At 44.0% G+C, this 21723-nt stretch overlaps 1 protein-coding gene across 1 annotated transcript in view; it reads left to right on the top strand.

Moving 5' to 3' along the window:
* Positions 1 to 1312: 1312 nt before the first annotated feature.
* Positions 1313 to 21723, top strand: part of LOC124711916 — a 30130-nt gene continuing 9719 nt past the window's right edge. Inside the window, exons 1-2 of the mRNA XM_047242170.1 lie at positions 1313 to 1379; positions 21134 to 21427. Of these exons, the coding sequence (XP_047098126.1) occupies positions 1332 to 1379; positions 21134 to 21427 (342 nt within the window). The 5' untranslated portion in view covers positions 1313 to 1331. The remainder of the gene's footprint in view (positions 1380 to 21133; positions 21428 to 21723) is intronic.

Raw genomic sequence — 21723 nt, 5'->3', positions numbered from 1 at the left:
CTAGCATCTCCACATGAAATGTATCTGCGACGGTCTGTACATCCATATGTAAAAGTTAACACCCCTAAAATCAGGGGCTTGTCACATCAGTAAAAATCAACCACATAAAATTCCGTACCACGTTAAGAGCTACATCTTGACTGAGGGAAAGTGAAGAGCGTGGATACCAGGCGCATGCGTCGATAAAGAGGCAGAGCTATGAGGAAAAGACCTAAAAAAGGAGCAAACATACATAACTCTAAGTTTGCTGCACTCTGGTTGTCAAGCACACTCCGAAAAATTTGGAGACACACCTATTCTTCACAGAGAAATCAAAGGACGTTGGACAGACATTTTGGAAGAATTAGAGATCTATAAATATCTAGGGTATAGGGATGGGAATTTACTTAACTGCTAGCTGCAGCTTGCCTGTAGACAATTTTTCAACGGAATGAGATTTTCACTCTGCAGCAGAGTGTGCGCTGAATTACACATTACCCATCATGGTTATCGGAGGTGTGCCGATCAATGATGAGTGAAACCTACCGATGAAAATTAGTCTCGTAGAGGTAGACCAAGAGCTTTGGAAGAGCTACACGTGATGTCGCCGAGAGAGCTGCGTAGTATGAAGTTTGAGTTTTAAAATGTTAACGTAAATTTTTGTGATTACTTCGTTTCCCTCTTTATCAGGAAGAGCAACCAGTTACTTATCAGTCTTCATAATTATTGTGAGGTTTGTCTTATGCTTAATGTTCAATCAGTTGCTATTTTACTCGTACAGAATATCCGATCTGGATTTTCTATGAATTTTTTATCTCGAAATATTCCATATCACCGACGCTTGAAATATTTATTCGTACTGCTCCTCCTGAAGCACCAATCTTGGACGAACTGCTTCTGTAATTCCTGTCTTCGAGAACCAGTATTTAGAGATGCCATCGTTATTATTTAGAATAGGAGAAAGCGGTGTGTTTAAAGGTTTTACCATTAATTCGTGTTTTCTGACTAACTGTTGTTCCACTTTGCAACCGAAATAGAAGATGGACATACGAAACTGTTTACAAAAATGAATGCCGTAAACGAGAATGAATCCGTCTCTTGTGCCGTTATCAAATGGCGCGTAGTATATAGATAAGACAGTCAAGATTGAGACGTTTAAACCTAAACATAGAGAGACATATTATCTGAGAAAGATATGGTTCTGTTATCAGTAGTGCGGTGGCAGATGATATTGGCTGTCGATCCATGGCGTATCGTACACAGACACATGGCAGGTCGCGTGTTGATACAAGTGGTGCATTGAGCGTCAACATATGTCGCCCGCTTAAGTGACTCGCCAGTCCACAACGGAGATGCCAAGCGTACTCATCGTTCTACTGGGTGCACTGGCCCTCTTTCAGGTTAGTGGGTTTTGTAGGGAAAGCTGTTGTCAGAATACTGCGTGTCTTAATTCTTCTGTACGTGATTTCGTGACTAGGAGATAACTATTGGTATTCGTATGATATTTGTCAGATGGCGTTTGTATTGGCACTTCGTCTGTCTTACTTGCTACCAAATCCAGCTGAAGTTTAAAACTGACAAGTTAGATCACGACTCGGATATATGCTACCGTCTTAATCCCACAGCCGTCTCTCACAATTACGCCAATGTTCCTGAAAATGTACGCCTTTGTGAATGCTACAATTCCGTCATGAAATTCAAAATCTTTATACAGACTGAAGGAAAGGCGTATCCAGATAATATTCTGAAAACCTAAAATATTTCGTAAGAAAAATATTCTGCGTAAGGATGAAAATACAAGCTGAAACCGCACCTTGGCCTCCTTTCCGCCTATTGTCCAATAGAAAGTTGGCAGAATTCGCGATATGAAACCTCTTGGTAGGTAAAGTTCCCTGTCCCGAAATTGTTACACCACGGTTTCATAAACTAAATCTGCTCTATATTAAAGATTTATATGCAATGTTCTCATATACTGTCAAGATCCAACTACATTAACGCTTCTGGTAAGCTCACCAACTCAAGTGTTTATCGCTTGACATTTTTTTTTTCCTTTTTGTTTTCTTTCTCGCCGGCACTAGTCCAACGTTTTCGTTCGACAAAACTATCTTTCAGGATCCAGTCTGCATTCGCGGCTTTCAGCAAAAAGTGATATAAGGACGTAACTTTGATCGCCTTATGCATTTTGTTCAGCTCCTTACGACTTACGCCCGAATTCTAGTACTGAACTTAGGAAATTTTAAAAACTTTTCCTGCAACTATTCCCACACCTGTTAGAAATTATTCAATGCTGTCGATTAATGTAGTCGAGTCATTTTACTAAAACTGCAGGTCTTGAATTTAGAGATGATACAATATTCCTCAGTACCCAGGAATAGGTACTATTTTTTTTTATAATAAAGAAATGCCTCCAATCTGGTGTTAAGATGTTTCCTGTTGAACCCTAAAGCCACGATATTCTAGTAATTGAGCCAATTTCTTACATGTCACGCGTCCGCTTCCAAACCTAAAACTGATCCTGACAGATAAAGGCATCGGCCGTTGAAGGTATCACTTATCATTCATCACAAATTGAGGAGTCTATCAAAAGCATTTAAAAATTATTTTCCTTTGTTGTCATTGATTCCATTACAGTATCGCACCAATGGCTATGGCGGTCTGCATAAAGTAATGGGATTATGTATGTTTCACCATACTTATTTACATCATCTGCTTTCTCCTTGATCCTTGTCTTATGATTTCCGTCTAGCAACATCTTTTTATGTGTTTCCGAGCTTTAACATCTATAGTAGAGTGTATTTAAAATGGAAATTGGGCTGCATGTCAGGAACAACTAACTTGAAATATTCTCACACAAACTTCACGGTTATACCATACACTGACAGTGATTACAATTGTAACTGATATACAGGGTGAGTCACCCAACGTTACCGCTGGATGTATTTCGTAAACCACATCAAATACTGACGAACCGATTCCACAGACCGAACGTGAGGAGAGGGGCTAGTGTAATTGTTTAATACAAACCATACAAAAATGCACGGAATTATGGGTGGTTGGTTGGTTGGTTTTTTAGGGAAGGAGACCAGACAGCGAGGTCATCGCTCTCATCGGATTAGGGAAGGATGGGGAAGGAAGTCGGCCGTGCCCTTTGAAAGGAACCATCCCGGCATTTGCCTGGAGCGATTTAGGTTCAAATGGCTCTGAGCACTATGGGGCTCAACTGCTGAGGTCATTAGTCCCCTAGAACTTAGAACTAGTTAAACCTAACTAACCTAAGGACATCACACACATCCATGCCCGAGGCAGGATTCGAACCTGCGACCGTAGCAGTCCCGCGGTTCCAGACTGCAGCGCCAGAACCGCGCGGCCACTTCGGCCGGCGGAGCGATTTAGGGAAATCACGGAAAACCTAAATCAGGATGGCCGGACGCGGGATTGAACCGTCGTCCTCCCGAATGCGAGTCCAGTGTCTAACCACGGCGCCACCTCGCTCGGTACGGAAGTATGTTTTTTAACACAAACCTACGTTTTTTTAAATGGAACCACGTTAGTTTTGTTAGCACATCTGAACATATAAACAAATACGTAACCAGTGCCGTTTGTTGCATTGTAAAATGTTAATTACATCCGGAGATATTGTAACCTAAAGTTGACGCTTGAAACCTCCGACGTTTAGTTGCGTGTTGTAACAAACACGGGCCACGGTCGGCGAGCAGCATCTGCAGGGACATGTTTACGATGACGACCGTGTTTACGAGTGTGGCTGTAGTGCACTGTTGTGGTTTGGTCTAGATGTCGCAGTGTCCGCATGTAGCGCTTGCTGCTATTGTTATTCTGGATTCGTCTCCGCACGCAGACCAACTGTAGTACACAGTGTTACCAGACGTCTGTGATAGTGTAGTGTTGTAGGAACTGTGACCATGCTGTATTCGAACTCTGAAAAGGCGGAGATGATACTCATCTATGGCGAGTGTCGACGAAATGCAGCTGAAGCCTGCAGGGTGTATGCAGAACGGTACCCAGACAAATGGTTCAAATGGCTCTGAGCACTATGGGACTTAACAGCTGTGGTCATCACTCCCCTAGAACTTAGAACTACTTAAACCTAACTACCTAAGGACATCACACGCATCCATGCCCGAGGCAGGATTCGAACCTGCGACCGTAGCAGTCGCGCGGTTCCGGACTGCGCGCCTAGATCCGCGAGACCACCGCGGCCGGCAGGTACCCAGACAGAGAGCATCCAACGTGCCGCACATTGCAAAACATCTACCGCCAACTGTATGCAACGGGTATGGTCGCAGCACGCAAACGGGTCCGTAACAGACCCGTCTCAGGAGAAGCGGGTGCAGTTGGTGTGTTAGCTGCTGTTGCCATGAACCCACACATGAGTACACGGGACATTGAGAGAGCCGGTGGACTGAGTCAAAGTAGTGTCATGCGCATACTGCATCGTCACCGCTTTCACCCGTTTCATGTGTCGCTACATCAGCAATTACATGGTGATGACTTTAATCATCGAGTGCAATTCTGCCATCGGCATTAACAGAGAATGCGTTGCAGTTGTACCTGTTTACCGATGAAGCGGGTTTCACAAACCACGGGGCAGTGAATCTACGGAACATGCATTACTGGTCCGTGGACAATCCTCGCTGGCGCAGACAGGTAGAGCGACAGCGACCGTGGACTGTAAATGTATGGTGCGGAATCATTGGCGACCACCTCATTGGTCCTCACTTCATTGCAGGGGCCCAAACAGCTGCAACATACATCGCGTTTCTACAGAATGATCTGCCAACGTTGCTCGAAAATGTCCCACTGGAAACGCGTCGACGTATGTGGTATCAGCATGATGGTGCACCTGCACATTCCGCAATTAACACTAGGCTGACCCTTGACAGGATGTTCGACGGGCGTTTCATAGGACGTGGAGGACGCATAAATCGGCCAGCCCGTTCTCCTGATCTTACACCTCTGGACTTCTTTCTGTGGGGTACTTTAAAGGAGAATGTGTACCGTGATGTGCCTACACTCCCAGAGGATATGAAACAACGTATTGTGGCAACCTGCGGCAACATTACACCAGATGTACTGCGGCGTGTACGACATTCATTACGCCAGAGATTGCAATTGTGTGCAGCAAATGATGGCCACCACATTGAACATCTATTGGCCTGACATGTCGGGACACACTCTATTCCGCTCCGTAATGGAAACCGGAAACCACGTGTGTACGTGTACCTCACCCCTCATGGTAATGTACATGTGCGTCAGTGAAAAAGACCAATAAAAAGGTGTTACCATGTGGACGTAATGTGCTGTTCCAGTCTCTTCTGTACCTAAGGTCCATCACCGTTCCCTTTGGATCCCTAAGTAATTCGGTGCTCTCCGATACACACGATCGAACAGCGGAGGAGTGGTACTCAAGCGTCAACTTTAGGTTACAATATCTCCGGATGTAATTAACATTTTACAATGCAACAAACGGCACTGATTACGTATTTGATTATATGTTCAGATGTGCTAACAAAACTAACGGGGTTCCATTTAAAAAAAACGTAGATTTCTGTTAAAAAACATACTTTCGTGCATTTTTGTATGGTTTGTAATAACCAATTACACTAGCCCCTCTCCTCACGTTCGGTCTGTGGAATCGATTCGTCAGTATTTGATGTTGTTTTACGAAATATATCCAGCGGTAATGTTAGGTGACTCTTCCTGTATATGAAGAACACTATACTGGGCCTACGCTTATAGCAAATGAGACTGTACATATTTTTTACCATATGTCACTTTTTCCACTCAATCAGTGATCACTTTTATAGGCCATAAGCGATTTAGGTGTAGTCGGGTATAAGAAACTGGACAGGTTATAGAAAAATTTTGATTCTTTCTGAAATTTCTGTATAAAGGTAGTACTTTATTGGTAGCTCTGATGATCTAAGACTACTACATAAATCAGGGTGTGTCACAGGGTAAGCAATAGTGCGACCTAGTACAAAAATATGTGCTTCCTTAATTCTTTTCATATCATCTGACGATTACGATAACAGAACTCGTAATCTTAATGCGACTGTATGTGCTGACTGGAGAAAATATTGTACACTCTCGCAAAAGAGTATACTGGTCGCTTTGAAGCCTGCTTACTGGTGTAGAACAGGCTTAATGACCTTCACTTGTAAGACACAGCAGTGAAATGCTGTGTGTGTGTGTGTGTGTGTGTGTGTGTGTGTGTGTGTGTGTGTGTGTGCCTGTTTGTGTGTATGAGTGAGAGTGAGTGTGTGAGAGTATGTGTGAGTGTGTGTCCAAGTGTGTGCGCAGCAGTCAGTTGTATGAAATCAACCCAGTAATATGGATAGATATGGTCACGTAACAGAACGGCATAAAGAAGGATTGTGATAGGATGTGTCTGTGACCCCTCTGTGAATAAAGTTGGCTGATCTGTTGGTGAATAATTGTCTACTGGGAAATGGTGTACCATTCGCAGCCATGTAAAACGACTAAGAACAGTGGTGTTAAAAAAATTCCTAACCGACAGAGACTGGTAACTAATGCAATACGTCCTCTATGACAAACGGTTTCATGCCCAATAGGAATTGCTGCTGCTAGTGAATAGAGGTCCATCTCAACCAATTTCCTGGGCATAAATTGTGAAGACAACCGCATGCAGAATACGACTGCAGTTGGGTACCTTACAAAAGGCCATTGTTCACACCAGCACATAAAAGCTAAATATATTCATAGGGACAAACAACACAGAGACATGACAGATCTTGACTGCTCGTATTTATGGTGGTCAAACCAATGTCGATTTGGTCTCTCCAGATGACGCAAGCCATCGAGTAACTGACTGCTCAAAGAGGCGATTAATCTACAGTATGTGGAGCGTGTAGTCCAATAGCCTATTTAACACAGGGTATAATATAGGGGTTGTCTAATATTTCAATGTTGTGAGAGTAATAAAATATTTAGAAGGAAAGAGTCTTTAGCAGCCCTATCTAAAAATACAGTATTTCAATATGCAAGAAATGTTAATTATTATTGCATATTATAATCAGTCACTAAATGTCACCGGCATCTGAAATTCTTTTCAATCCTTCTCTTCCTCCACGACGTAAAATTAAAGTTCACAATTTGCTTATACAGGAATGCATAGCAGTCTAATGGAAGCATGTGGTTCCGATGTTACAGCGACGTAAGGAGGAGTAAAGGCTATCAGACTGCGTCGGAATTTTACTGGGAATGCGGTTTACCGTTCCGAGGAGTTGCTGCTCGCTTTTGTCAAGATTCCACAACTGCCATGCAGAAATGGAATCGACAGGTTCAGTAGGTTCATACTCAACACCATGTTGAATCTTAACGACGCTGCCCATCTAGAGTCTGAGAGGACTGGTATGTTGTTTGCTCGACCGTGCAGAGTTGTGCAGGCAAAACACACTCCTCAGGTCAAGAAAAGCGGTTGTTTACCGCAATACAAGTATCTGCACGGACTCTGCGGCGGCGTCTGGAGCGACACAGACTGCCAGCACGGCGACTATTCTTGCAGCTTCCTTAAGGCGGCAGCAGAAAGAGGGACGCTGACACCGCTGTGCAAACACAGCTGGATTCAAACGGCACCATGTCGTCTTTCAGATGAGTCCAACTTCTGGTTACAGCATCATGATCTGGTGTACCCATGTATAGATGCTCCAAGGTGAGAGAACGTTGCCAGACTGCATCCGTCATTTCCATGCAGGACTGGCTTGTGATGGTATGGTGTGCCACTGGGTACACAACGTCATAATATGTGAATGACATCAATGGTAATCTGCATAGCAGGTGGCTGTTCCCTATCTTCAAGGTCTCCTTGACATCTTTCAACAAGGTAACACATGACAACATTTCGCCCATGCTGTCCTGACCTATCTCGATGCCTTTATTTATTTATTTAGCTATGTTCTTTTAGTCTGTTATCCATATGCAGTTTCCCACCCACAGGACAAGAGAGTGCCCTGAACCTATGTCCGCTCCTACGCCCTCTTTGACAAGCCCGTCGGCAGAATGAGGGTGACTTCATACGTCGTAAGTCTTCAGCCACCGACGCTGTTTATTAATCAAAATTTAAGCAGTGGCGGGATTCGAACCCGGGACCGAAAACGTTTTTGATAATGAATAAAAGACGCTACATCTACACCAACGTTACACCCGGATATTTAAATGACTCGACTGTGTCAGGTAGGACACTAGTAACCTGTATCCGAGTATTACAGGTTTGATCTTCCTACTCATCTGCATTAATTTTTTTTTCACATTTACGGCTAGCTGCCTTTCATCACACCAACTGGAAATGTTGTGTAAGTCGTCGTGTATCTTCCTACAGTCACTCAATTTCGACACGTTACCGTACACCATGCCGTCATCAGCAAACAACCGCAGATTGCTGCCTACTCTGTCCACCAAATCATTTATGTATACAGAGAAGAACAGCGGTCCTATCACACTTCCCTGGGACACTCCTGACGATACCCTTTTCTCTGACGAGCACTCGCTGTCGAGAACAACACACTGATTTCTATTATTTAAGAAGAGCCACTCACATATCTGTGAACTTATTCCATATGCCCATACTTACGTTAACAGCCTGCAATGGGGCACCGTGTCAAATGCTTTCCGGAAATAAAGAAATATAGAATCTGCCTGTTGCCCTTCACCCATAGTTCTCAGTGTATGATGTGAGAAAAGGGCAAACTGGGTTTCGCACGAGCGATGCTTTCCAAAATCATGTTGATTAGTGGACATAAGCTTCTCAGTCTGAAGAAAGTTTATTACAGTCGAACTGAGAATATGTTCAAGGATTCTGCAGCAAACAGAAGAGATATTGGTCTGTAATTTTGCGGATCCGTTCTTTTACCCGTTTTATATACTGAATCAGTTGCACTTTTTTCCAGTCGCTTCGGACTTGGTGCTGAACGAGAGATTCACGACAGATGCAAGCCAGGTATGGAGACTATGCCGTAGAGTACTCTTTGTAAAATAGAACTGGGATCTCATCCGCACCTGGTGATTTATTTTCCTTCAAACCTTTAACTTGTTTCTCTATGACGGGGATGCTTATTACTATTATTACCCATACGGGAGTCTGTCCGAATGTCTCCTATGTGAACGATTTCTTGAAAGTGAAATTAAAAACTTCGGCTTTCGTTTGGCTATCTTCACTTTCCACACCAGACAGGTCAACAAGGGAATGAATGGAAGCCTTAGACTCGCTTACTGATTTTGCATAAGAGCAGAAGTTTCTCCGGTTCTCTGCGACATCTTTTGCTAAGTTGTGACGGTGGTAGCTGTTGTATGCTTCGCACATGGATATTTTCAAAGACCCACGAATCTCTAATATCCTTTTTTGTATCTCCTGAAAAGTTTATTTCTTGGACGTATGGGTTTTCTCAATATTCCCATTCAATTTTCTAATTTTCTTCCTGGGATATTCCCATTTCAGCTGCCTGTTTATGCAATAATCTCGTAGGCTGTTGTAGAAATACCTGAGACAGTCGATATATTTCAGTGTTTTGAGCAGGACAGCTCACCGTAAAATACCAAACGCTCCAGCTATTTAGTTATTCCCTCAGCCTAACCTACTTTAATTCGACTACGTTCTATTATCGTTATTTTGCTTTTGTTGAAATCCACCTTATATCCTCCTTTCAACTGCTGTCCCAAGTCTTTTGCTGTCACTGGCAGAACTGCAATGCCATACACAACCCTCAAAGTTGTTATTTCGTCTCCCTGAATAATTCATCCCCCAATATTTCTTAGGTTTCCTTTACTGCTTAATATTTCACAAACGAGATTGCAACTATCTGCTGGAACATCAGAAAAAATGAGCCTGACGACTAAAACTGTTTTACAGAGGAAGATCGGATTGTAATTTGTAATGATCTCGATAGGAGGGAAAAGAAGTATGGAAGTATGCGATACTGAGGATAAATTAGGATTTTTCAGAAAATTAAACTCAAATTAGTTAAATTTCGTATGGATGCAATTATGATGCAATGTTTTTCAGTGTCATTAATATATAATATTTCGATCCAAAAGAGATTGCAAAAGCAAGGTACATTTATTTAAACCGTTTTACAGGAATATTTCATTAGGAACTGTTATATTTTGCTCACATAGGGTTATTCATAGTGTCAACATATGTGACTACGAAATTGCTCATTATAAAATTTGGCCAGGAAAACCTGATTATCCACTACACTCAGTATGAAAAACAAATAAGTTTAATAATACTTTTGTTCTGTATACTCACGTAATTTACAGATTTTCACTTTTTAACTCCAATATTATGCAAATGAGAAAGGCCAAATTTAACACTTTTTAATCCAGGTATTTCGCTTGGTTGACACTTGTAATTACTTGTAAAATGCACCATTTATGTTTTTAATGTAAACACCTGAGCACCAGAATCATTCGTAACTATTTGATGTAAATAATCCATTTAAAACAATTTAATTGACTCTAAAAAAAGAGATAATTTATTGATCTCTTTCGAAGGTTATAAATACGAGCACTGTCTAAGACCAGCAGGCAGTTGGCTCAGTGTAGTTGTGAAAGTCACGTCGGTCAGTGGTTTTAGTGCCGGCTAATTCCGTTGTATATAAACGCGTGGTTCGCAGAACCAAAGAGGTTGAGGTACAAGATGTAACTGTTTTGTCAGAGACACCATGTAAACTTTAGGTGTGTTTTTTAAAGAGGAATAAAAACGTGTGATGACTTTTATAAAACTACTAGATGTCTCCAGCCATACCTTTTTTAAAAATCTGGACCTCTTATATAATACCCTAGACAACAAAAGTGAATAGCCATAAACTTTATCTTTGAAACAGTATTATTCACCGTTGTGACGACCACCCTGCGAACATCATTGAAATGTTTTGATGAGAAGTTATATTCTCCTAAATCATGTGACATTTTATTTACTAACATAAAACTGAATTTTCATCATATTAAGGCAGGGGGCCGCTATAAGTTCCTCCTTCAAATAGTCTCACGAACGACAAAATGGCAGATATTGAAATAAGTGACACAGTGACAAAAAATAAGTTGAAATCGCTCAAGAGACGCAAGTACACTGACCTGATCGGAGAACCAATTCGATTCTACAAAGCAGCAGTATATCTCTAGAGCAGTAAAGCGTTCCTCGTTCCTAATGACTGAAAAAAGCACAGATCATTTCCTTTTTCAGGAGAGGTCGTCGAACAAAGGCACAAAACTATACGCCTATATCTCTACGTCGGTCAGTTGTATTTTTGGAACATGTTCGCGTTATTACGATGTTCTTGCATGTGTTCCGAAAGGAACGGTCGTTGGAAATCCAGTTCATAAGACAAACAAAGCTGCGGAAACTGAGCTTGCTCTTTTCTCACACGATATACTGCGAACTATGGATGAAGGACAACAGGCACATTCCATCCTTCTAGATTTCCGGGAAGCATTTGACACGATGCCCCACTGCGGGCTGTTAACGAAGGTTACGAGTACATGGAACAAGCTCAAAGATACGTGAGTGGCTCGGAGACTTCTTCAATAACAGAACCCAGTATTCTGCCCTCGACGGCGAGTGTTTACTGGAGACAAGGGTATCGTCAGGAGTGCCCCAGGGAAGTGTGATAGGGATCCGTATCGGCAGAGGCGGGCTGCTAGATTTGTGGTTTGAACAACACATAAGTGTTGCGGAGATGCTTCGGGAACCCAAATGGGAATCTTTGGAGAGAAGGCGACGTTCTTTTAGAGAAACAGTGTTGAAAAAATTTAGAGAACCGGCATTTGAAACTGATTGCCGAACGAGTCTACTGCCACCAACACATAATGCACCTAAGGACAACGAAGATAGCTACGCGGTCTGAGGCTACTTGTTACGTTCCGTCCATTCTCGCAGGCATACGCTCAATCAGGTACTGGAAGGTTTCTTGGGGAATGGCAGCCCATTCTTCAAGTAGTGCTGCACTGAGGAGAAGTACCGATGACGGTCGGGGAGGCCTCGCACGAATTCGGCGTTCCAAAACATCCCAAAGGATTCAGGTCAGGAATCTGTGTAGGCCAGTCCGTTACGCGAGAGTTATTATGGTCGTGTAAGCACTCCGCCACAGGCGGTGCATTACGAACAGGTACACGATCGTGTTGAAAGATGCAGTCGGCACCCTCGAATTGGCCTTCAACAGTGGGAATCAAGAAACATCAACGTAGGCGTAAGTTGTGATAGTGCCACGCAAAACAACAAGAGGTGCAAGCCCCCTCCTTGAAAAACATGACCACACCATAACACCACCACTTCCGTATTTTACTGTTGGCACTACACACGCTGGCAGACGACGTTCACCGGGCATTCGCTATACCCACACCCTGCCATCGGATCGTCACATTGTGTACCGTGATTCGTCACTCCACACAACGTTTCTCCACTGTTCAATTGTCCAACGTTTACGCTCCTTACACCAAGCGAGACGTCGTTTGGCATTTACGGGCGTGATGTGTGGCTAATGAGCAGCCGCTCGACCATGAAATCCAAGTTTTATCACCTCCCTCCCAACTGTCATAGTACTTACAGTGGATCCTAATGAAGTTCCTGTGTGATTGTCTGGATAGATGTCTGTGTGTTACACATTACGACCTTCTTCTATTGTCGACTGTCTCTGTCAGCCAACAGGCGAGGTCGACCTGTACGCTTTTGTGCTGTACGTGTACGTGTACGTTTCCACTTCACTATCACATCGGAAACAGTGGACCTAGGGATGTTTAAGAGTCTGGAACTCTCGCGTACAGACAGTGGCACCTGATCACCTGCCCATGTTCGAAGTCCGTGAGTTCCGCGGAGCTGCTCTCTCAAGACGTCTAATGACTAATGATGTCGCTGATATGGAGTACCTGGCAGTAGGTGGCAGCACAATCCACCTAACATGAAAAACGTCTGTTTTTGGATGTGTCCGGATACTTTTGGTCACATAGTGTATATTGTGATCTTGTCATTTGGAGACAGTGAGTGGAGATGTGGATGCTAGAAAATGGAGTGCAAAGTGGAGAAATCGAAACATTTACGACGTTTTCTTCCGTTTGAGTTCAATATAGGGGTGACAGCAGCGGAGGCAGCCAGACACATCTGCGGCGTGTATAAGGCAGAGCATGGCAAGAAAATTGTTTTCTCGTTTTAAGGAGGCTCGATTTGACATTAATGACTCTCCACTTTCATGAAGATTTCCGGGGTTTGATAGATGAAGATGTCGTGTGACTAGGGCCTCCCGTCGGGTCGACCGTTCGCTAGGTGCAAGTCTTTCGATTTGACGCCACTGCGGTGACTTGCGCGTCGATGGGAATGAAATGATGATGAGTAGGACAACGCAACACCCAGTCTCTGAGCGGAGAAAATCTCCGACACAGCCGGGAATCGAATCCGGGCCCTTAGGATTGACATTGTGTCGCGCTGACCACTCAGTTACCGGGAGCGGACTCGGGGTTTGATGAAGATCATTTAAACGCATTAATCCATAACGATGCAAGTCAGTGTAGTCGAGAACTGGTAAAAGTGATCAGCTGCGATCATTCCACCATCGTGCGACACTTGTATGCAGTGGGGAAGGTTCATGAATCGGGTGTATGGGTACCGCATGCTCTAAGCCAAAATCACAAAAATCAGTGGATGGCCGTTTGTGCATCTCTACTTCCTCGTTGTCAAGTGGCTCTGTAGCGTTACTGCTGACGAGAAATGATGTTGCCATGCCAACATAAGGAAAAGGAACGAATAGTTGAGCCCAAACAAAGCAGTAACCATACGTACAAAGACTAGTGGGCTTACACAAATGGTAATGTCATGTATATGGTGAAACAGCGACGGTGTGGTGTACAGCAAGGTTACTCTGGTCTTGCAGTCTGATTTGAAAGACTACTGGCGACTACACTGGACTCGCATTCGGGAGGACGACGGTTCAATCCCGCGTCCGGCCATCCTGATGTAGGTTTTCAGTGATTTCCCTAAATCCCTCCAGGCAAATGCCGGGATGGTTCCTTTGAAAGGGCATGGCCGACTTTCTTCCCCTTCCTTCCCTAATCCGGTGAGACCGATGACCTCGCTGTCTGGCCTCCTCCCCCAAACAATCCAACCCCCTACTGGCGACTGCAAGTTCACGTCCTAACAGCAATCGCCTTAACTTGCAAACTTCCACTTGTCTACCTGGCCATGCGTCTGCTAAATTAAACCAGCCCTTTGACATTGGTTGCTGCTACTAGGCAGCATTGGAGGTTATCACTTTTCTCAGATTCTTAAATAAAAATTGAATGCTGAGGAGAATTAATAAAAAGGTGACTCTGTCATAATTGTACCCAATTAGTGATGTGTTGTTAAAGTGTATCAACATGGTTATAAGTTTCTATTAACATGGCAAGAGTTTATTAATCATAAAGTAGGAAAGACAACACAAGTTAAGGGAATGACAAATAAATCATGAACTGTTGCCAGCACAAAGAGAAGTATTACATAATTAGTACTCGACTGGGTGGCGTTTGGTTGGCAAAGACTAAGGTTTATTTGTCTTATCATTTCCCACATTTATCACAGAGATCATTGTCTTGATGGGCCAAATGTTACAGAGTGTCTGGCCAGAGGCCTTGGCTAAGCTAAGCGAAGTGCTTTTGTGTCCCAACATAGATCATTTCACAGCCGCCGTAAATGTTGCGTTCCATCCTAAAATTCTTCCGAAGGCGTGATGTTCCCAAAAAACTGGGCACGTATAGGGACGATTCTGTCTATATTGTTTACCATGCACGTTTCACTTCTGTACAACGCCTCTCTCCATGAAAATAACTTCAGAAAATACTTTCTATCATTTAAATTTATAAATTCGATGCTAAGAAATTTCTCTTTTACAAAACCTCTTTCCTTGCTACCGTCGGTTTGCATTTGATAGCCACTACTACGACCATGATCTGTCATTTCGCTGCCCAAATAGCTAAGCTGTCGACCACTTTTACTGTCTCATTTGCTAATCTAACTTCCTCAGCGTCCCCTAATTTGACTACATTTCATTATCCTTGCTTTAGTTCCGTTGATGATGTTTTAACCTCCATCCGTTAAATTCAACTGTTCTTCCAAGTATTTTAGTGCCTCTGACAGAATTACGTCGCCAGCAAACAAAGATTTTTTTTTCTCCTTGAACTATAATTTCTGCACCAAATTTTCCCTGGTTCCTCTCTCATTTTACAGACTGAATTAATTTAAGGGCAGGCTTCAGGACCCTCTCTCCCTTCTCAATCACTGCTTTTCTTTCATATACACGAAATGTATTCGCAGTTGCGAATAAGGACAATCATCAGCGGTATAATGAAATAACGACTCGAACCCGACTTTCCGCTTGTTATCAGCGGTCGCATTACCATGAGGCTATCCGAGCATGCTCCGTGGCCAAATCATCCGAGGGCTCCGTCTATAACATGTGACCCAAGGACATGAAAACTTGCAGATTTTATGGACGCCTGTTCCATACACAATGGGCGCTTGCGACACTATCGAAACGCTTCAGGCAGACGACCTGGTTTCTGTTCTGCGCCCCTGTCCCTGCCTTGGCCAAAAACGCCTGTCAGGTAGATCCGGGGTAGGCTGCTTTTCGCCTCTTTGACCAAAAGCATTGCTCGCACAATGGTGCGAGAAATTCTTGGGACCAGCATTCTTTCTCCGGTAAGTGCTTTGAGATGTTCCTCTCCCTCGCAGTTTGCAATCCCCGAATGCCCATTGCAAGATTTACGGTTAAATAACCAAACCGCCTGCTGCTTCTCAACTCCAGAAAATACTATTCGAAGGAGAGCTTCCATAAAGATCCCACATACATTAACACTGTACATTCTCCCATCAACTCCTCCTCACGTTGATAACTTCCTGTCGTACCACAGAAAATTATGTCTGAGGTGTGATAACAACATTAAAGAATAACCTTGAATATGAAAATTTGTGATAGTGACTTGTCCTCCCTCACTACTACAAATTGTTCCCCGAGGTGTAACCAACATTGTTGACATTTATTGTCAACAACCTAGATATTTTTCAGGCACAATCCAAGACCGACGACCTGGTAGACTGCTTGAAGTGATGCTACGCCACCGCAACGACGGCCGGCATTCTGCTTGACTGACAAACAACACAACACAGGAGTTGGGTTGCGAAGTCATTCTGCACCTACCTGATCTTGCACCCTCAGATTTTCACCTTCTCTGTTCTCTGTCGAACAACTTTCAAGGAACTTCCTTTCCGGATGAAAATGCTCTCCGAACATGGCTCGGCGTGTTTTTTGCGTCAGAACTACGTGATTTCTACAGTTATCCCATCGATGGCAGACTCTTGTAAATAGAGAAGGAGAATATGTAAGGGGCGTTCATAAAGAAACGAGCCGGAGGCATAATTACAGAAACCAGTACCTGTATGTTTGAAGTATTGACCCCGGCTGTTAAGACACTTGTTCCACTGTGACACCAGTGCTGTGATGTTAACCAGTTCCGCGCGTAGTTGGACGTTCGTCGTCCGAGGTGAATCGTTTGCCTCTCAGAACCTTGTTAAGGGGACTAAAACTGGCGTAATCACAGGGTGGCCGAGAACCTCCCATTTGAATTTCTGCAGGAGTGCCGCGACTCTGTTGGCCGTATGAGGCTTTGAAATGTCGTGGAACAGAATGATCCCACGGGTGAGATTGCCAGGTCGTTTTGATTTGATCGCTTGGCGAAGGGTGGTTAAGGTTTGCGAGTAACGCTGTGCATTCACTGTTGTCCCTTGCTGCAGGAAGTGAATCAGAAGGGGGCCATCTTGGTCAAAGAAGAACGTCAGCATAACCTTCACTGCACTCGTATGGATGGCCTTGGCTTTTTTTTGTGGTGGTGATCCTGGATGCTTCCACTAGAGACTTTGTCGTTTTGATTCCGGTTCGAAGTGATGACACCATGACTCATCTCCAACCACCACTCGTGCCAGGAACGAATTCCCTTTCCGAGAATAGCGCTGCAGACGAGCAAGACAGTGGGCCATTCGACATGCTTCCTTGTGTGGTTGAAGAATGTGGGGCACCCGTTGAGCACACACTGCATGTGCAGTCGTTCCTTCATGATGCTGTGAACACTTCCGACACTCAATCCGATCACGGCGACTATGGCTTTCACTGTCACTCAGCGGACCTGGGTAATGAGTGCATCCACCAGCTGGACGATGTCGTCGGTAATGCAGTGTGGTGCTCCAGGCCGTGAATCATCGGCTGACGACACCTGTCCTTCCTGAAGCGCTTGTATCACGCCTTGACCCTTGCAAGGGACGTGCAGTGTTCGCTGTACACTTGTGGCATTCGCCAATGAATGTCCGTTCCTCCTACTCCTTCCGCTGTCAGAAAACGAACAACCTCTCTTTGCTCTTCTTTTGACGTCTCTATGTCACTGTTTGCAATGCGACTGGCGGAGTTGGACGATTGATGCATCCTGGTGCTAGCTCTGTATGGTCACGTGACGTGCACTCGTGCTCTTTAGCGACGGGCTGTGAACTTCCGCGCTCGGGGGCCCTATTCTGTATCGATCATATCGATCGGTGTAGTTGGTTTGTTTCGGTAGTGACGTCATTTTCGGTTCTTTATCAAAATATCCTATTCAGTAAGCTTCTGAACCTGTTACCGAACGGTCCTCCCACCGATTTTACGACAATTGTACCGAGAGGTTTTGGATTTCGGTGTGGCCATGTCGATCGGTGAGCTGTGGTTTATGTACACTTATAATTTGTTATTTTAAACATATTTAGCGGTTTTAGCTTTGGATTTAGTGATTGTGTTACTAAAGAATCACCAGAGGACGCATCCAGTTGGAAAGTGAGTTCACAATAGACTATTTTCCTGTGTTAGAAATATGGTTAGGTTATGTTGTTACTGTGAATGATTACATCCAAAAAGAAAACGTTTTCGGTCAATATTCTCTCAAAATACGTGTTATTTTAATGCAAATAAGAGTTTATAGATCATTAAATAGCAAGACATCGGCTCTGCTTACGTATATTACATGAGTGTGAACTGACGTTACTAGTGACGTTGTGTACTTTTTCCCACAAATGGTTTAGTTAGTAATTATGGAAACGTGTTTATAACTTTCAAGTAATAATGAAAAGCAATTATGTGAAGCCTGATATTAGAAACCTTTCAAACTATTACGCATTTCTGACTTGCGCAGCATCGTTTGGCAATGGATTCAGCCTAGTAATAGTACAAGAATTCAGCCGCACGTAGCTGTTGTTTAGCACAGCGAAGTGGTTAGCGCGCGGGATTGCACGTAAGAGCCGGCCGGTGTAGCCGAGCGGTTCTAGGCGCTACAGTCTGGAACCGCGCGACCGCTACGGTCGCAGGTTCGAATCCTGCCTTGGGCAAGGGTGTATGTGATGTCCTTAGGTTAGTTAGGTTTAAGTAGTTCTAAGTTCTAGGGGATTGATGACCTCAGAAGTTAAGTCCCATAGTGCCCAGAGCCATTTGAACCATTTTTTTTTTTTTTTTTTTTTTTTTGCGCGTAAGAACACGGGTTCGCGCACGGATGGATTCAAAATTTTTTTTTCTCTTCATATATGCAACACGTTCTGAGACATTGTTATTCGTGTAATTCTGCAATGTTACTTACATGTAATAGCGCACTTCCTCAGTAATGATTTCGTGATTTCTGTGTGTTTAAAATACGAAATATGAAATTGTTGGAGATGAAATTGCTGTGAGTGAAACAACTGACAGTGACCTTTATATTTTTTCTTGTCAGAAATAATTCACAATTTTTTCCGAATATGTAGCGATTTCCGAGTATGCGGTTAGACAGGAATCTAAGAGCACAACTTAAATTACTGGGAATGTAACTAGCAGCAGTCATCTTCATAATCGTGCTTGTCACAAGTCTTTATCTGCGATCGAATCCTCAACAACAGTAAACAGAGATGAAAGATCTCCGCCGGAATATTTTTAGACTGTAGCACCATATACGAAACATTTTCATTCATGAGATGCATCTTACAAACTTCGATGAACTGCAGGAGCTCTCGAAAACGCGTTTTTAAAATTTTGTTTTTAAGACCAAAATCATTGACGTATCTTATAGGGAAATGGGCTACTTAATCATCTGGATCTCTAGGAGCGAGTTACAACTACATTCTGTTTATCTTCTTATTCTTTGAAACTCTCAATCAATTTTCCGGGTGTTTTTATAGATGTATCAGTGCAATATGGTACTACACACTATTCCTAACTCATTTTCCGAAACGTAGAATCCAAAACACGATGTCAGTGTGAATGAGAATAAGATGACATAATGCGGAATTTACAATCTGCAGAATACAGTCAAAAACACTATCGTTATTATGCATGCATGGAAACATGCGGTCAGGAAACCTTAAAAATTTCTATGCATTTCAGCTGAGAATAATTTTCGTCCGACATTTCCGCTGGTATTTTAGCAACACTTTGTACTGCGAAAACGCAAGTTCGATACTGCGAAGAATAGCGCGCCTGTGTCGTCAGCTAGCCACTTTGTGTTTGTGGCGCTGTGCGCGCTGCAGTGCGCATGCGCGGATGTGCGGCCGCTTGCTTTTGATTGGCTTGCGCGACGCGAACCGACAGCAGCGCTTCGGTTCTCTAGACCCGAACTGTATCGCTACCGAAATGCATACTGAATAAAGATGGGACTCTAATTCGAGTACGTCTACATCCAAACTCCGCAATCCACCTGACGGTGTGTGGCGGAGGGTACCTTGAGTACCTCTATCGGTTCTCCCTTCTATTCCAGTCTCGTATTGTTCGTGGAAAGAAGGATTGACGGTATGCCTCTGTGTGGGCTCTAATCTCTCTGATTTTATCCTCATGGTCTCTTCGCGAGATATACGAAGGAGGGAGCAATATACTGCTTGACTCCTCGGTGAAGGTATGTTCTCGAAACTTCAACAAAAGCCCGTAACGAGCTACTGAATGTCTCTCTTGCCGAGTTTTCCACTGGAGTTGATCATCTCCGTAACGCTTTCGTGATTACTAAATGATCCTGTAACGAAGCGCGCTGCTCTCTGTTGGATCTTCTCTATCTCTTCTACCAACCCTATCTGGTACGGATTCCACACTGCTGAGCAGTATTCAAGCAGTGGGCGAACAAGCGTACTGTAACCTACTTTCTTTGTTTTCGGATTGCATTTCCTTAGGATTCTTCCAATGAATCTCAGTCTGGCATCTGCTTTACCGACGATCAACTTTATATGATCATTCCATTTTAAATCACTCCTAATGTGAACTCCTAGATAATTTATGTAATTAACTGCTTCCAGTTGCTGACCTGCTATATTGTAGCTAAATGATAAGGGATCTTTCTTTCTATGTATTCGCAGCACATTACACTTGTCTACATTGAGATTCAGTTGGCATTCCCTGCACCATGCGTCAATTCGCTGCAGATCCTCCTGCATTTCAGTACAAGTTTCCATTGTGAACTTCCGATGTCATCCACAAGGTCATTTATGTATATTGTGAATAGCAACGGTCCTACGACACTCCCCTGCGGCACACCTGAAATCAATCTTACTTCGGAAGACTCCTCTCCATTGAGAATGACATGCTGCGTTCTATTATCTAGGAACTCTTCAATCCAATCACACAATTGGTCTGATAGTCCATATGCTCTTACTTTGTTCATTAAGCGACTGTGGGGAACTGTATTGAACGCCTTGCGGAAGTCAAGAAACAGGGCGTCTACCTGGGAACCCGTTCGGTGCTCTTGAGTACCGAAACGATCGGCACAATGGCGGAAAGATACAGAATAGGCACCCTGGTCGGGACCACACCGCGTTACACACGCCACGATATTACCCTCCTGTCACCGGTTTGTGGATTCCAGACTCCGGCTCGATTATTTTTTAACGCCCCTTATATTATTCATGACTGAGGTATCTGTTATGTGTATCTGCTATGTTTATTTTATAGAACGACGCTAGGAACTTATGTACGAAGCTAATATTTTTACGTCTGAAAATTACATCTGATATTAATATGGTGTATTGTGCTTGCTAGATATTCCTCAATCCAGTCTGTGCCAAAGGAGTCTCTGCCCCTTCATATGGTGAGCACGACCTCTGCAGAGCTGAGACAGAGCGTTGTTGCAGGTGCCTGAGGCTGCCGTCGGCCAGGACGTGCCCATCGAGGGCATGGACCCGGAGAAGATGGAGATCCTGCGGCAGGTGGTGGCGGCGGCGCCGGACAGGGGCGACGCCATCCAGATGGCGATGCGCGCCGTCTTCGACGAGATGCGGCGCGCCGCTAGGGCGCATGGCGGCGACCGCAAGGCCACACCCACTGCCGCCCTGCAGGCGGCTCTGGACCGTGGCGGGGGGCTGGTGCAGCAGGCCGACGACGCTCTCCAGAAGCTCGCGAAGGAGCTCACGCTCATCGCCAAGCAGGTAGCCAATTTTGAACCTCACCACTCTGTTGTTGTTGTTGTTGTTGTTGTTGTTGTGGTCTTCAGTCCTGAGACTGGTTTGGTGCACCTCTCCATGCTACTTTACCCTGAGCAAGCTTCTTCATCTCCCATCCTGAATCTGCTTAGTGTATTCATCTCTTGGTCTCCCTCTACGATTTTTACCCTCCACGCTGCCCTCCAGTACTAAATTGGTGATCCCTCGATGTCTCAGAACATGTCCTACCAACCGATCCCTTCTTCTAGTCAAGTTGTGCCACAAACTCCTCTTCTCCCCAA

Source organism: Schistocerca piceifrons, chromosome 8 (genome assembly GCF_021461385.2).
Source record: "Schistocerca piceifrons isolate TAMUIC-IGC-003096 chromosome 8, iqSchPice1.1, whole genome shotgun sequence".
In the NCBI taxonomy this organism is placed as follows: domain Eukaryota; kingdom Metazoa; phylum Arthropoda; class Insecta; order Orthoptera; family Acrididae; genus Schistocerca; species Schistocerca piceifrons.
The sequence above is the reverse complement of the archived record's forward strand: the minus strand, read 5'-3'. Positions and strand labels throughout refer to the sequence as shown.